At 40.8% G+C, this 14,815-nt stretch overlaps 1 protein-coding gene across 1 annotated transcript in view; it reads right to left on the bottom strand.

Annotated features, from left to right (window-relative positions):
• Positions 1-3,001: 3,001 nt before the first annotated feature.
• The window catches only part of cdh22 (cadherin 22), a gene marked incomplete at both ends in the record, with an annotated part of 74,453 nt that continues 62,639 nt past the window's right edge, over positions 3,002-14,815 (bottom strand). The window contains 3 exons of the mRNA XM_080025915.1: positions 3,002-3,579; positions 8,979-9,080; positions 9,779-9,928. Coding sequence (XP_079882041.1) covers positions 3,002-3,579; positions 8,979-9,080; positions 9,779-9,928 — 830 coding nt within the window. The remainder of the gene's footprint in view (positions 3,580-8,978; positions 9,081-9,778; positions 9,929-14,815) is intronic.

Below are 14,815 nucleotides of genomic sequence, written 5' to 3'. Positions count from 1 at the left end.
GGAAAAGGCTCCTGCTCCATTGTGACATTAAACGAGGTAAGTGGTTGGGAGTGGATGTACATTCTTATGTGATGCCTTTATCCTTTTATTTTTAATGTACATTCTTTATGTAATTCTTTTTAATGTTTTATGTTGTTTTACTCCACATGGCTGTATAATTTGATTTCAAAGCACTTCAAGTCCTGAGTTTTTAAAGTACTATACAAGTAAGTGGTGTTACTGTTTTTTATGTTCTTTCATTTGAAATAAGTCATCTTTATTATCCAAACTTTGAATGAAGTGCTTTTCCGGACATGGACAAAGGTGCAATTTTGTGAATAAAATAGATGCTTAGACACATCTCTATCTACGTTTTTTGTAGAGACCCAATGGCCACTTAACTATAATATTTTCTCACTTTATTAATGCAGTGTGACTGAGTGCTCTATTTGCATGGGTCGGGGTAAAGTCAGGTTCGTTTATGCAGAGTTTTTTAGTTGAATGGATTTGTTACCCTGATGCAGTTATGAGTTTTGTTTTATTTCAGTGTGTCTGGAAACGGAATTACTAATTCTACTCAGCTGCTAGGCTATATATGATTGATATTTTCTGCAGTGAACATTCATAGTTCATATAATGTCATTTTGTTTCATATCATAATGTTTAATGAATTGTCGTTTTCCAGCCAGGTTCGTAGAGATGAGAATATGTGCACAGGGCTATCCCTCTTAATAACTGTCAATGACCAAACATATTTTCTGCATAACCAATGACTGGCCTCATGTTGCCCTTGGTGTTTTCTGGGGGGGAAACTATATTTCTCTTTCTCGTGACATCACAGAAAGAGAAATATAGGGTTAAAAAAAACGTACTTTGTAAATATTACTGTGATGTCACAGTAAAAGACATCACAGTAATATTTACAAAGTACGTTTTTTTTAACCCTATATTTCTCTTTCTGTGATGTCACGAGAAAGAGAAATATAGGGTTAAAAAAACACTCTTTCTGCCTTTTCTCAGGCTAGAATGAACCGTTTTCAATTTTTTTCGCACATTTATACTACATAGGATCTCAGAATTCAATACACCTTCATATTCAAACCGGTGAAGTAGGCCTTTAAGAGCTGATGGAAAATGTATGTTTGAAACACATTCCAATGTCAGCTCTCAGCAATCTTTGGATAAGGTGGACCCACTAATGACCAAAAAAAAAAATTAAAAGGTTTGAAAGCTATGTGAATCCCAGCCACTGTCTGACTGGCCATTTTAGCAGCAGATCAAGAAGATGAAAGCAGCTTCTTGTGCCTCAGCATCCTCTGGTGACTAAGACAATTACAGTAGTTTGGCAGAATGCAGCCAGGAGGGAGCCACACTGAGGAGAGAGTCTTTGTTTTGTTTTGCTGTGGCCTGTCATATAGTCAGTTTGTTTCCCATCTACGGCTAGTCCCTGAATCCTACCCCTGGTGTTAACACAAGCCAGCTCCAAAGTCATTCATAATTCAGGAGACATCCTCGGCAAACAAATGGCAAACAATAATTAGTACAGGAATGCTCCGTTTACTTTACCACTGTGATCCCACTTACTGAGTATTTCACTGAGTCATTCAGTTTATTTCACACACACAGGAGATATAGGGTTTGTACCAAAAACAAAATTATATTTATTTGTTTTAATCTTTTTTTTCTTCTTTTTTTTCATACATTTGCAAAGTTAAGGTCAACATTGAATAGATTGTGGATATCAGGTGGATGTGACCAGTCCATTCATCGTGTGTTACCACTTAACCCCTCTCCCTCTTACTTAGACACAATCACCACTGTTCACTGTTGTTACTGGTTCCCGGTCTCCTCCCTCCCCCCAAAAGGAAATAAAATATCAAAAGTAAGATCAAACTTCTCAGGATATAAAATGAATTGAACATATCGGTACACATTCACAAAAAAAAATCCGGAATGAAAAATTGGCTCTCTGTGGGGACAATGCTGGCCACCATCCAAATGAAACGGTAATTTAGTTTAGTCTTAAATTACTGTTGCGGTTTTGTGCCTTATTGCCTTACAATTGGCTGTGGAGAGCATAAGAAACGTAATAGTTAACACACAATTGTCTTCAGTTTGTGACCGCTAAAACCCTCTTAGAAATCACTCAAATACAGCAACAAAGTATGTCAGTCTGAACCATTTGGACTGACCTGGCAGCTCTTTTCTTCTCCAGTTCTTTTTCGCTCCTTCTGCTTCCCCTTTTTTCAATTTTCCTTTGCCTTTCATCCATCCGTCTTCGATGGTTATGTTACAAAAGTGGTCATAGAAAATAAATACAAATATTTTCCAGAATGTCATTTTCTGTATGACCCAGATGTCACCTCTGTGCCAGTATTCTCTTGAGTTCTCGGTCCCTTTTTCGTAAACTTTCTATCTTCCACGTTGTCAGTCATTCGTTTTAAACCCCTCCCCCCCTTACATTTTCTTTTCAGCTTCAGTAGAGTTCACTGTTGCAATTACCATAGTGATCTCGTTGTCATTTGATAAATAAATAAATAAATACAGCGAAAACAAATAAATACATAAATATTTTCCATCTTCTGAATAAATACATGTTTGTCGGACAGTTTGCCTTGGCGTGGTTCAACCGTATACCTTCATAAAGTTGATACTCTGAAAACAGTGTCACAGCATTTAAATAACGGTTCTCGTTTAGGGATTTTGGGTGAGAATTCGAACCCTCCCTTCAGTATCAATGGCAATTTTGGTGACTGGATATCTCTTCTTTTCTGAGTCACTTCCCTAGCATCTTTAGAGAGTTTGACACTGTGGTGAAGAGATACAGAGGGTAGGCTATAGCGCTCTGTCTTTTACGTAAAGAGTACACAGTGCCGGCTTTACACTCTCAGTCAGTCCAGAGAGTGCCAGAGGGGGGTTGAGAAGAATAGAAGGCAGAGAAGAAGAAGGAGGAGAAATAATTAAAGGAGTGAATTCTACTTGTCTCTCTGCTTAGGAAAAAAAGAAAAAAACAGAAGCTGTGCTAGGACCCCGCGTCCTCGTCGGGGTTCCCCGGAGCGTAGTAGCCCGCCAGCTGCCTGAAGCGCGGCCCCCAGTCGCTGAGGTAGGAGAAATCCTGCTCGGAGGTGGTGGACAGCGTGTGGATGGAGCTGAGAGAGAGCGCCGGGGAACTGGTGCCCTCGAAGGCGTACGTCTGGAAGGAGTCGTACGGGGGCACGGACAGGTCGGAGTCGGCCTGCTCCACCTTCTTGCGGATGTAGCCTTTGAACAGCGAGAAGTCTGTCGCCGCTGCCGTTGCAGACACTGACGCCGCCGTTGTTGTTGTCGTGGCGCCCTCTTCCCTAGCGCCCGCCCGGCTGCTGGCCTGAGTCATCCACTGGGGCAGGGAGCGGAGGTCGGGCCCAGAGTCACAGCTGCTGCCCTTGGCCTCGGGGAAGTCGTAGAGGTTCCTCAGGGCGCTCATGTCGTAGGCCTGCGTGTCCTGCTCCCCGCCGCCCTCGTCGTTGTACTTGATGACGTTGTCCCGCATGTCCTCCTCGTCCTCCGCCATGCGCTGGCCCTTCCGGTGGCGCTTCAGGGTCAGGATCAGCAGCACAAGGACTAAAGAAAGAAAGAAAAAATGGATCAAGAGTCTAATTCCACAAAAACGGTCAAATAGGCCTATATACACAGGTTAAAGATGGAGTAAGCAATTTGTGGTCAAAATCCACTTTGTCAAAATCAGTAAATATCTCCTCACGATTCGCTACCGGTCCGGTGGAATTCAATCAAGTGACAATACACAGCCTATGCTCTGTAAACGGAAATATTACAAGCTATGATGGGCCCCCCTTTTTTTACATACCAGTTGACAGACCCTAGGCTGTGTATTCACACCAGCTTTTTTTTCATTGCACACACGGACAGGTAGTGGATTGTGATTTTGACAAAAAGCAAATTTCACAACAAGCATTGTCCAGAATCACTGACTCCCCCATTAATTGAACATGTTTTCAAATACAGCCTTGATACAGTGTTTGCGCATCCATGCAGGATCATGTTTTGGTGCAAGGCGACATAAATGCTAATTAGGAATATGTCAAATCAACCTGAACAGTGCGGATGAGATCAAAGCCAGGAGAAAGAAAGGTTCCCATTTCAGGGATTTTATAAACAGTCATTACAGCAAGTGTTTTGAAATCTGTGGCTTTACATCTCCTGCTGCAAAGAAGACATGGATTAAGAGATGGCAGGCTCGGTTTACAGAGCTTGCATGTAGATATGGATTTCATCTTGTATAATGACATATCAAACCCAGGTTCACGGCATTAACCGCAAAGGAAAACAAAAGTGAAGAAACTAAATGTGTACATAGTGTACGGTGCTGCAAAGTAAGCCATTCATGATGGATTTGAACATACTTTGCACTGAAAAGTTTCAAACTACTAATATGGTTAAGTTTATAACGACTCCCATTTTAACCTCTTTCACTTTTTAAGACAAAGGCACAGCAGGGGAGGATAATATATTATCTAGTTTTACATTTCAAATGCATGAGCATTGATTTTTCAAAATCCTGATTCCATTGCCCTGAAATGTTCAAAAGGCCTAATGGACACCCATCTTTACATCAATACTCATCCAAGTCGAGTGGAACTAAAATGTTGTGCCTCCATCACTACTTAAAACCAGCGGAAACTACATTCAAAGATAAAATAATGCCCAGAAAATGAAGTATTGAAAAAAAAGAGGGAAAACAACTGAGACGGCTGAAGTATGAACATGGAAAACAAAGGATGTATGCACAGATACATAATTAAGATTTAATTCCATCTTAGTTGTTTTAATTACTGCCTACATTTGCGATTAGACAAGTCTCAGTCAGCTCCCCCATCACCCCCCCCCCCCCCCCCAGACTGCATCATCCCCTCCCTACACCAGATTTGTATCCAACTTGGAGCAACATCAAAGGAAGTTTTTAGGGATGATAAAAGCATATTACAGACAGTTACAAATTAATTATGCACACTTGGGAGTCTGAGACAGATAACAAACAGCACCATTTTCAAAAGTCTCATCAATAAACATCAATCGAGCCTCTTTATGATTAACTTAATAATAGGACGAAGAATGTGGACAAATTGGATTAAAGGACAGTACGTGGTAATTACTGTTAATACAAACATGACATACATTTTAATTACTTACATGATTATAATTTCTGTGTCTGTAAAATGATGCAGACATTTTGATTTGTTTGATGATGACATATAAGCCTTCAAATGCCATTTGCTTTGAACATAAACACAAATTTGCTTATAATGAATAACTGATACATTTGATTATTTGGATGTTTATTCCTGCTCTCACAATTTCGTCTGGATTATTTAAAAAAAATCAGTTGGCAATTTTTTTTAAACTGTTACGACTGGCTTTTTAGTAGTTCTCACAAATCATTAATATATTCTATATATAGCCAATTATCAATTATGTGTGTGATCGATAAAAAAGAAGATAGTTCTCAGATAAAGAAAATGTGTGTCATTGTTTGGTTTTGACTGGCGCTGGCAGACTTAGTTATTATTATTAGTCAGCTATGGGTGTTGCGGTGCCACTGTGTAACAACGGACAGGAACCTTTTTTCTTCTTCCATTTCCTTCCTACCCCAAAGGGATGCCAGTGAAGGGACATTTAGATAGATCATTAACCAGTAGGCACCATGCATCTTCTGGAACAGATAGCCTGTTGCATAAAACAAATGCCTAAAAGGCCACGGAGATAGATTAGACAAACTATTTTAATTGGCCCAGTGCTTTGTGGGACCGCAAAGATTTCTTTGATGCTCTGAACCCATCAGAACACCGATCCAGACATTGTAAAAAGGAAGATAGGCCCAAAATGTTCCACAGTCAAGCTGCATCAATGTCAACATCTGTGACATATGTGCAGTGTATAGGACACACATGTTAAAGTATATATAAATATGCATGAAAAAGCTTATGGATACATGCACCATTTGAAAGCGACCCTCGGAAGCCAAAATGTGTCTAAAACACCACGTTCCACCTTTGCTTGTATCTCCTTCTGCTACTCTTTTCTTAGACCTGAGCAAAGTGCAAAGCAAACATTGGTTTCAAGGGTATAATCTGTGTAAATGACTTGTTGCTGCTACCAGTAATCGTGTTCATTCGGTGTAAATGGCCTTAGAAAATAACTTGCCGAGTGAAAACGCCCCGTGTGTTTCTTGCCTAAAGAGCTGTGCCAGCCTAAAAAAAAAGCTTGCTGATCTTGAATGGGGATTTAAAGCACCATCTCTGACTGATAATGTACATTAGTGCTGCGCTTACATTGTTTGCCTGACTCCATTGGGGAGGCGGTGTCCGTAACCATTGTGTTTATTCTTCTCCTCCATGAATGAGGCAAATTAATTGCCAGGGGGTTGGGGAAACAGTCACGTTTTTTTGGTAAATTGCGGGGCACACTGCCATGCATACTAAACAAGTGCTAAGACAATTACTCTAAATGCCCCCTAATGAGGAGAGTAATGGAGAGTAAGGAGGTGGAAGACTTGATGTTGTGAACTCAGCTGCTTCTTCAGTAAATAGTATCGAACGACTTTGCAACAGTATGCAACTGCATGACGCCGTTCTGAAGCAAAGACGATCAGATAACCTGACGCCTGACAAACCCTTCCTCACCGATAACATCCCTTGCTATTAGGTACACAGAGGTTTGAACTGTTACGCTATTGAACACCTATTTAACTTGGAGATTAGCACACCTTGGGCGACTTTAATACAACCCGCACGTACATAATTTACCTTTGTAGGAAGCATATGTACGCCTGTATAGCTGCCTCCTATGCAAACAAAGATGGTCCCTTATGTGTGCAGATGTTGCGATAAGCGTTCCTGACAAGACAGTTAATTTACCCTTGGGCTGCGCTGGTTGCCCCCACCCCGTGAGTTCATCACAAGCAGATGGGAGGTAATTGGAACGGATGCATACAGATGCTGCAACGCACTGGAATGGATTCATCAGGCCCACAAATGAACCGACAGAGGCCCCTTTTTGTTTGTAAGGTAATTAGGCAGAAATTTGTTTTCATTTTTCTCATCATCCAACAATTGGTATAATAGATGTGGTCCAGCCTCTGGAGAGAGGTAGTTCTGGCTGGCTGACTGGCTAGGTAGACGGCCGTCTGTGCAGAGGGACTGTGTTTGTGTGTGTGTGTGTGTGTGTGTGTGTGTGTGTGTGTGTGTGAAAACAAGGTCCACATAGTAATGGCGCATGGGAGGGAACGGACTCCATTGCAGTTAATAGGTAAGGTGTGATTTGTTTAAGCGTTTGGAAGTGTGCTTAGCATGCATGAGCAGGCACGCAGTCATTCTGTGTGTGTGTACGGTACATAAAGCAGGAACTGAAAGGTGTTGGGCCAATGTGCAGTCGATAAGATTGCCGCCACATGCCTCGTTCCCGTTTGTTATTCACACCACACGATAGTTGGCGCAAACACTGCTCATCCCTCTGATCCTGGACCCTGCAACCCTGAGGTTTCACTGTCTACATGATGACAGCACTCCAACTTAGCTGTTCCTTTCACTACTTTGATAAAGCACCTTTGGACCATTTTTTTAACCAATCAGTATCAGTCACTCCAAGTGGTATGGACACATCTCTGACCGTGTGACTGCTTCAAGCAACATTGCATGTCTTCATTAGCGGAATCAAAATGTTACAAAATATTTCATATACAGATATAATTAAATAAGATGAAAATAGGCAAAGCATCGCAATCTTTGGATTGCATGACTTGGATTCCTGTGTCTAGCTTTCCACAAGTTTAAAGGCCGGATAATTATTTGACACTTAGGCCTTTTAGGGGGGATGTCGTGTAGCACAGAACACCCAAACCATGATACGCTGAAAACACAATTTGGTTGCCTCAGACTTGTAAATAACATTGCTGTTGAGGCTTTCAAAACCATGATGAATAAATGATGCTCTGCTTTGAAGTCCACTTCAGGAGATGGTTTGGTTAATGGAGGGCGAGTTTAAACAACTTTTATTAGAAAAGGCTCTTAAACAGAAATAGATAGCAATGTTAGTTACAGTTAGAGCTGCGCAGTGTCAGCATCATCCATCATTCACTGCCGGAACGATTTAAAGCCGCTACAGGCGCAAGCAGGACAAAGCACTGTGACAGTGTTGTCGTTTGTTTCTGTTACTGTGTGTAGTAGGATGCTAAGTCGTACAGCAAAAAAAGGTTAACTCATAAAAGTTTAATATAATACTGAATTTCTGCAGTCTCTGAGAGGGTGAACGTGTGCGTGTGTGTGTATGTGTATGCTAGCGCATGCATGTGTGTACAGTGCATGCCTGTTCAGACCTCAGAGAATAGCTGTATAGCTTTGTCTATTTCAAGCCATCTGTTCCAGAGGTATAAAATCATAAAATGGCTGAGGCAGCACTTCTGCTTGTTTGCCCCCCCACCACCACTTATTTCATTCCATCCCTGCTTGTGTTCCAACCATCAAAGTGGTGGCTTGATGTCATTCACAAATCCAGGCCTCATCTGTGCTCCTGTTTAAACAAAAGCTTTCCATTCACATATAAGTAGGAACAGAATGTCCGACAGCTCATGAAACGAAGATGAAAAATGTATTCAGATTTTTGTGTCATTCGTCTGAGTTTTTTCTGCATTTTAATTCGTGAAATATAGATGACTCCTGAAAGCGGTCAATCCATTAAAAGACACATGCTTGGTTGAATGATTTCATGAGGAGACGACATGGGGTTGTGCCTTTTCACTAGCACATCCCACTATTGAATGCAATTCTCCTGGTAGCACTGACGGAGTAGTTGAACTTAGCAGTGACCCCCAGGAAAGCAATGCTAATGAATTGTGCTTATCCATCCGCCAAGCCATCCATCATATATACTGTACAGTATCTATCCGTTTATCTCATTATCCATACATACGTTCATACTTACATACTTGAGTACATCCTTCTGCTTACCTATGAGGATGAGCATGCAGACCAGTAGTGCTATAAGTGCCCCGGGGCTGAGAGCAGCACTCATTACGTAGGCTGTGGCATTGCAGGACTGGATGGTTCCCTCTGTGACGCAAAACAAGAGAAAATGGGCATTCACTGTAAAGTTTCAACACAGAGTCAGTTCAGAGTAAAATAAATGATAACGTACTGTTTTGTTGTATGCACTATGATGGTTCATGGGATTGTATACACTTGGATACAGTACTATGTATGATATATATATGCATACTGTATATGTATAAACTTATGTGTGCATACACAGTATGCATATGTGCGGGTGAATGTATAGTTAACATTTATTACATGATTATCAATTAATGTTTGAAAAGTGGTAGTATTCAATAAATTCATACTTCGTACTACTCCTTTTTGGACATGTTAAATTGGTAAAATATTTTTTTGGTTCAATTTCTTTGTTTCTATTATTTATTCACAACAATCGAAATGTTCTTTTTTATCTTACTATTTCCTTTTATTTCTGTTTTCTCAAATGTCTGAAATAAACTAAACTAAAAAGAAAGAAAAAGGCGTTTTCAACATGCACATATTATATTTTCACCCGGCTGAATAACTGCTGAGGGCCATTTGTCAGCCAATTTTTTTGGCCTTGTGTTATTTTGTATTTAGCAAATATAAGCTGATAGGAACTGTTTGCTGACCAACACACTGGGCATGCAAATGACCTTTGGGTGCTCCTGCTGCTGGTGACAGTGATGGTAATGTCAGTAATGGTGCAGCCCCCTACAGTACATAGCTCTCACCTGTGTCACAGCCACACACATGGATGGTGAGTGTTCCCGTGGAGCTGAGGGAGGGAGGCCCGCTGTCAACCACCAGGATGGGCAGGAAGTACACATTCTGCTCATGGCGGTTGAAGCCAGAACGCTGGGTCCGAATGCCAGCTGTGTTGTCTGGGTGGGCGGTGTGGATGTGTCAGGGGGGTTGTGGGAGAGAGAGAGAATACGCAAAGGGGGTTGGGGGTTGGGGGAGAGAGAGAAGAAGTAAAGAAGAGAAAAACACATGATGAGTGTGAGTTCATATTTGAAGAACAAAACCACTGCTCCCTGAAATCTTTTTATTTTTTTACCAAGATGTGACTGAATTGACAGAACTCCATTGAGTGTGTACTTCTATGTCCATTACCATTATCAAGTAAGCATTTTGACCAGAATGTCCCTGAAAATCATAGTTATCTTGACCTGACATTTTACAATGTACAATGGTTGACATTTGATTCAGAAAAATAAAAAAATATTTCTTCAAGAAAAGGGCAAGGGGCTCAAGTGAGAGAGAAAAGGGTGGTGGTGAGTGAACATCCTTTTCACTCATAGTCTGAATACATCTTTTGCCACCATGCTTAGTTCAAGACCTCCAGAAAGACATTGTCAGGTTTGTCAATTTTGACTTTGGGGTTGAGTGATTTCACCACAGGAATAAACTGCGTTTGTGCGATTAACATTCATCATGTGTGTTTTTTTTTTCAAGCAAACACAAAACAGGACAGAATATGAGTGAGAGGAGCCCGTGTTTGAAATTAAACTTCACCGGTGTGTATATATGAGCGCTCTCCCGGAGACATAGATAAATGCAACTCAGAATACAGGAGGAGGCTTTGACAAATAGAGTCGACGAAGCTTTGTGGAGAGACTTGCATGGAGGATACCAAGGCAATCCATCTCCCAGAAAATATATCACTGTTATATACACCTTGCCCTAGAGCTTATTCTGGCACATGTAGAACAATCTTCATATTACAGTTTATGTACGGGAACGATACGCCCCTGAGTTTGTCCTTTTGACTCTTGCACAGCATTCTCTTCCACGGCTGTCTGCCCTAGTAAAAAGGTTCATTCCGTGACACATGGATATATACTGACTGAGGCACCCTGTGTAGTTTTGAATCAAAAAAAGAAATAAGAAAAAGTTGGCAATGCTAAAAAGTTAATGAGAACAACATTCAACTTCCACCTTTGTATCAAAGTAGTACATACAGTGTTGTTTGCTCTTGTGAAACCTTATATCAAAGTATATACAGCTCCGGAGAAAATTAAGAGACCAGTCTGGATTTAAATCTTCAGCTCTACATTACTTAATGGAAATGCTCTTAATGCCAGAAAAGGTATTGAAATTTGGTAGAAATGTTGTCAGTAGTTTATATTATAAAACCAAAATGTTCATTCTACTCAAACATATGCCTATAAATCGTAAAACGAGAGACACTGAACATTTGGAGTGGTCTCTTAATGTTTTCCAGAGCTGTAGATGTGGTGTTGGGAACATAACAATAAGTCCCTAGACAATATAACAAAATAATGTTAGCTGTGCCAGCAGCTTTGTGAGGCTGTACTGCACTAAATACTAAAGGCTATGATGTCTTCCAAGCTCACCATCTCAGTTAGGATATAATCATTTGTCATTATCACTTATGCATGGGTTTGGGGTTGGTTGTTGTTAAAATAAAGATGTGTTGACTGCTGGAAGGAACACAAGCTTCAAAGAATGCTGAGAAATGCATTAGATCAAATCCCATACAATGGCCCTCATTTATCAAACTTGCGTGGAAACTGGTGCAGATTCTGGCGCAAATACCTCCCTACGCCAGGTATCGCGTGGTATTTATCAAACAGTCGTATCTCGCCAATCTCAGCGTACGCCAGGCCATTATTGATAAATGCGGCGGCTGAAAACAATCGTATCACGCCCCAATATTTTCTCAGTTTAGAGGCCTCGCCCAGAGGTTTTACGACATGGATACGCGCATTACGGCACAGAAGAGGAACTTCTCTGAAGTAGAAATTGACAGAATAACAGCGAAAGTAGAAAAAAAATAGTTTCATTTCGGAGCATTACAAGCGGCATCAAAGAACGACAGAAGGCAGCAGTTAGGAAGGAAATAACTGCTGCGGTCAACAACGTTGGTGTTGACAACGATCTCCAGCTGAGGATTTTGTATTTGAGGTTTACATCAGTAGGCTATCGCTCAAATGCTATAAAACAGCATATGCAATTATATGTCGCCATTTCTTTACATAGATGAAGAAAAAGTGGTCTGACTCAAAAGTCGGCACTAAAAAAGCGTGTTGCTGTTCTGAAATGCAACCAACTGGGGGTGCGGGCATAATATTTATAGTGGTAGAGGAGAAAAAGACGCACCAACTGTCCGATAATGGTCCCCATAAAAGAAATACACGTCTGCAGAGATTTGCATGATTAGAATGTATTGGCCCTTTTAGTTAGCACTACTCAAAAGGGTTTTAAAAACTAAAAATAACACATTTTGCGTTTAACTGTATGACAGCATGCGCTTGGCATGAATGGTCAGCCCGGCCGTCAGCTGCACAAGCCGACCCGGCAACGATCAGCTGTGAGAGCACCCACCGTCCTGCTCCACCAGCAGATCGGAAAAACATGCCGGTTAACGGTGGAAATAAATCGCTCGCTTAAGCGATCAATGACACATTAAAAGAGGAACTAACATCTCAAAAGTGCGTCAAATAAATAAAATGTTAAGCTGAATGTTGTGCCGTGTATTTTTTTATCATAAAGAGCAGTGTAGGCCTACTACATATTTAATACTTAGGCTAACATTTTGAATGAATGCAGCCCCCGTGCCTCAGTGTACCCCCAGCTGCTCCAAGATGGAGACAACTGCCCTTACGCAGTCCCATGCAGCGCTCCTAATTGGCCGGTGTGTGCACTATTGAATCAGCTCTCCTACTCAGTTGCACATCATAAGCTGCTCATTTTTAAGTGATTAATATCATTATTTCGGTCTGAGCAAACACAGCATTTGTATTGTCTTCTAATAATTGTCAAGCAAAGTCATCGGCTACCCGGCACAGCCTGCACTGCGAGTCCATGCTGTTTACAAACTTGCGTACACGAGCTGAGAGCTGGCGTGGGATTTGAGCGTACCCTACGCTCACGTCCATATTGATAAATGCCAAAGTTTGCGTGGAAATGTGCGTACACCCACTTTTCTGGTCTATGCACAGTTGATAAATGAGGGCCAATGTATTTATATACGTGAGGTGGGACATTTTCCAGGTACAATTATAGCAGCTTGACATGTGTAATTGGATAATTATGGTTCAGCTTGTTATCCTGACCTTAATGTAACCTTTTGTTCTACTGCAAAGTACTGTACTGTATATAAGTGTGGTGCACTTAACTGGTTTCAACTAGCTCAATTCAAACATGCTCCATTTTAGTAAGGCCCTTGCCTTACTTGCCAAGTTTATTTATATAGCACAATTCAAGATTAAAATACATAAAGTATAGAATAGACATTATAAAAGTGAATGAAAAAATATGAATAGAAATAGAAATTACAGGTTAAAAGGGAAACAGAAAAGTAGTAGTGGTAGTAGTAGAGAAACCACATCTTCTCCATTTTGTGCTATAGTAAGTATAATTCTGTTTCATCCTGTCTCTGTCAGGATCATGCAGACGGCTTAGCATGCACTCTGTTTGTATGTCACCTTCTTTGCAAAGAAGAAACTACACAACGACAGTTTGCTATTGTGTCGGATCTCCCAGATTGAAAATTCCACAACACATGTAACAGCAAAGTGTATTCGGTAAAGATGAGGTTTTGCTCTACAGACTGCCAGCAGCCACTTGAAATACTTTAGTAACATGAGAGAGAAAAGCCTTTTCATCATTTTGTGTCAAGGCTTGAAGACAGAACGCAATGTGGGGCCATGATGGGGAAAGGAGAAGTGACAGATTGAAAGTGACAAGTTGACAAATGTGTCCATGAAAAGAGACACCGCAGAGGAAAAAAAGGGGCTGGTATGGGAATAAAAAATCAGAGTGGGGTTCTGTTTGTCTTTCACCAAAATAAAGGGTCTTTAGTATAGTGATTATGTGTATTGTGTTTAACAACTGCATAGATGTGTGTTTATGTGTGTGTGTGTGTGTGCGTGTGCTTGTGATTTTAAATGTACATCTAAGAACGACAATAATGTGAATCATTCTCCCTAACCACCTATACAATTGAACTCTTCCACCTAGTTGCATCTCTACACAATCACAAAGAGGCAATTGTAAACACACAATGTAACGAGGGTATGGTGTGTGTATGCCCGTGTGCGACATATGTGTAGAGGAGAAAAAAAAAGAGCAATAAAAACACTTCTGTCTTTTTGCTGCCTGTCTATGAACATGTTTGTACAGTGTGTGTGTGTGCGTTACACAAGGCCTTATGTTATGCGCGTACCAGTTCACATGCATGTGAGCGGGTCTGCAGCAGAGCCCGCTGCCTTCACACGGTGACATTTCGCTAGCTCGCGCTGTTCCCTTGACATTTTCCTGGTGTCAGATCAATCTTGATTTAGCCACATGTCACATTCACTTAGGTGCACAGCTCTAAATGAGCGAACTGCAAGCTTGTTTACAAAAAATACAGACCACCATGGGAAAAAAAAACACATCTTCTCCCGCAAAGCAGAGTCATCACTGTAGAGTGATTTTAATGACCACTAACATTATGCAGAAGCGTAAAAATGCTGTTTTCACATCATGCAATGTTTATGATGACACCTGAGAAAGGTGTGGAAGCTTTGGCATTTAATTAAGTGGAATCGTTATATATAAAAAAAATAAAAATGCTTATAATGTGGAGAAATGAATGCTCAGTTTGCCACTGCATTTTATTCAGACAGGCAGTGGATCGTAATACGTTCTAATAATATCGCTCTGCTTCGAGGACCAGCACAGGTGGTGTTTATCCAAAATATAGTAAAGAATCTGCCTCAATATCAGAGTACAAAGTCAGAGAAAAGAATATTTATTTT

The sequence above is a fragment of the Ammodytes marinus genome, assembly GCF_949987685.1.
Source record: "Ammodytes marinus genome assembly, chromosome: 4".
Taxonomy (NCBI): domain Eukaryota; kingdom Metazoa; phylum Chordata; class Actinopteri; order Uranoscopiformes; family Ammodytidae; genus Ammodytes; species Ammodytes marinus.
The sequence above is the reverse complement of the archived record's forward strand: the minus strand, read 5'-3'. Positions and strand labels throughout refer to the sequence as shown.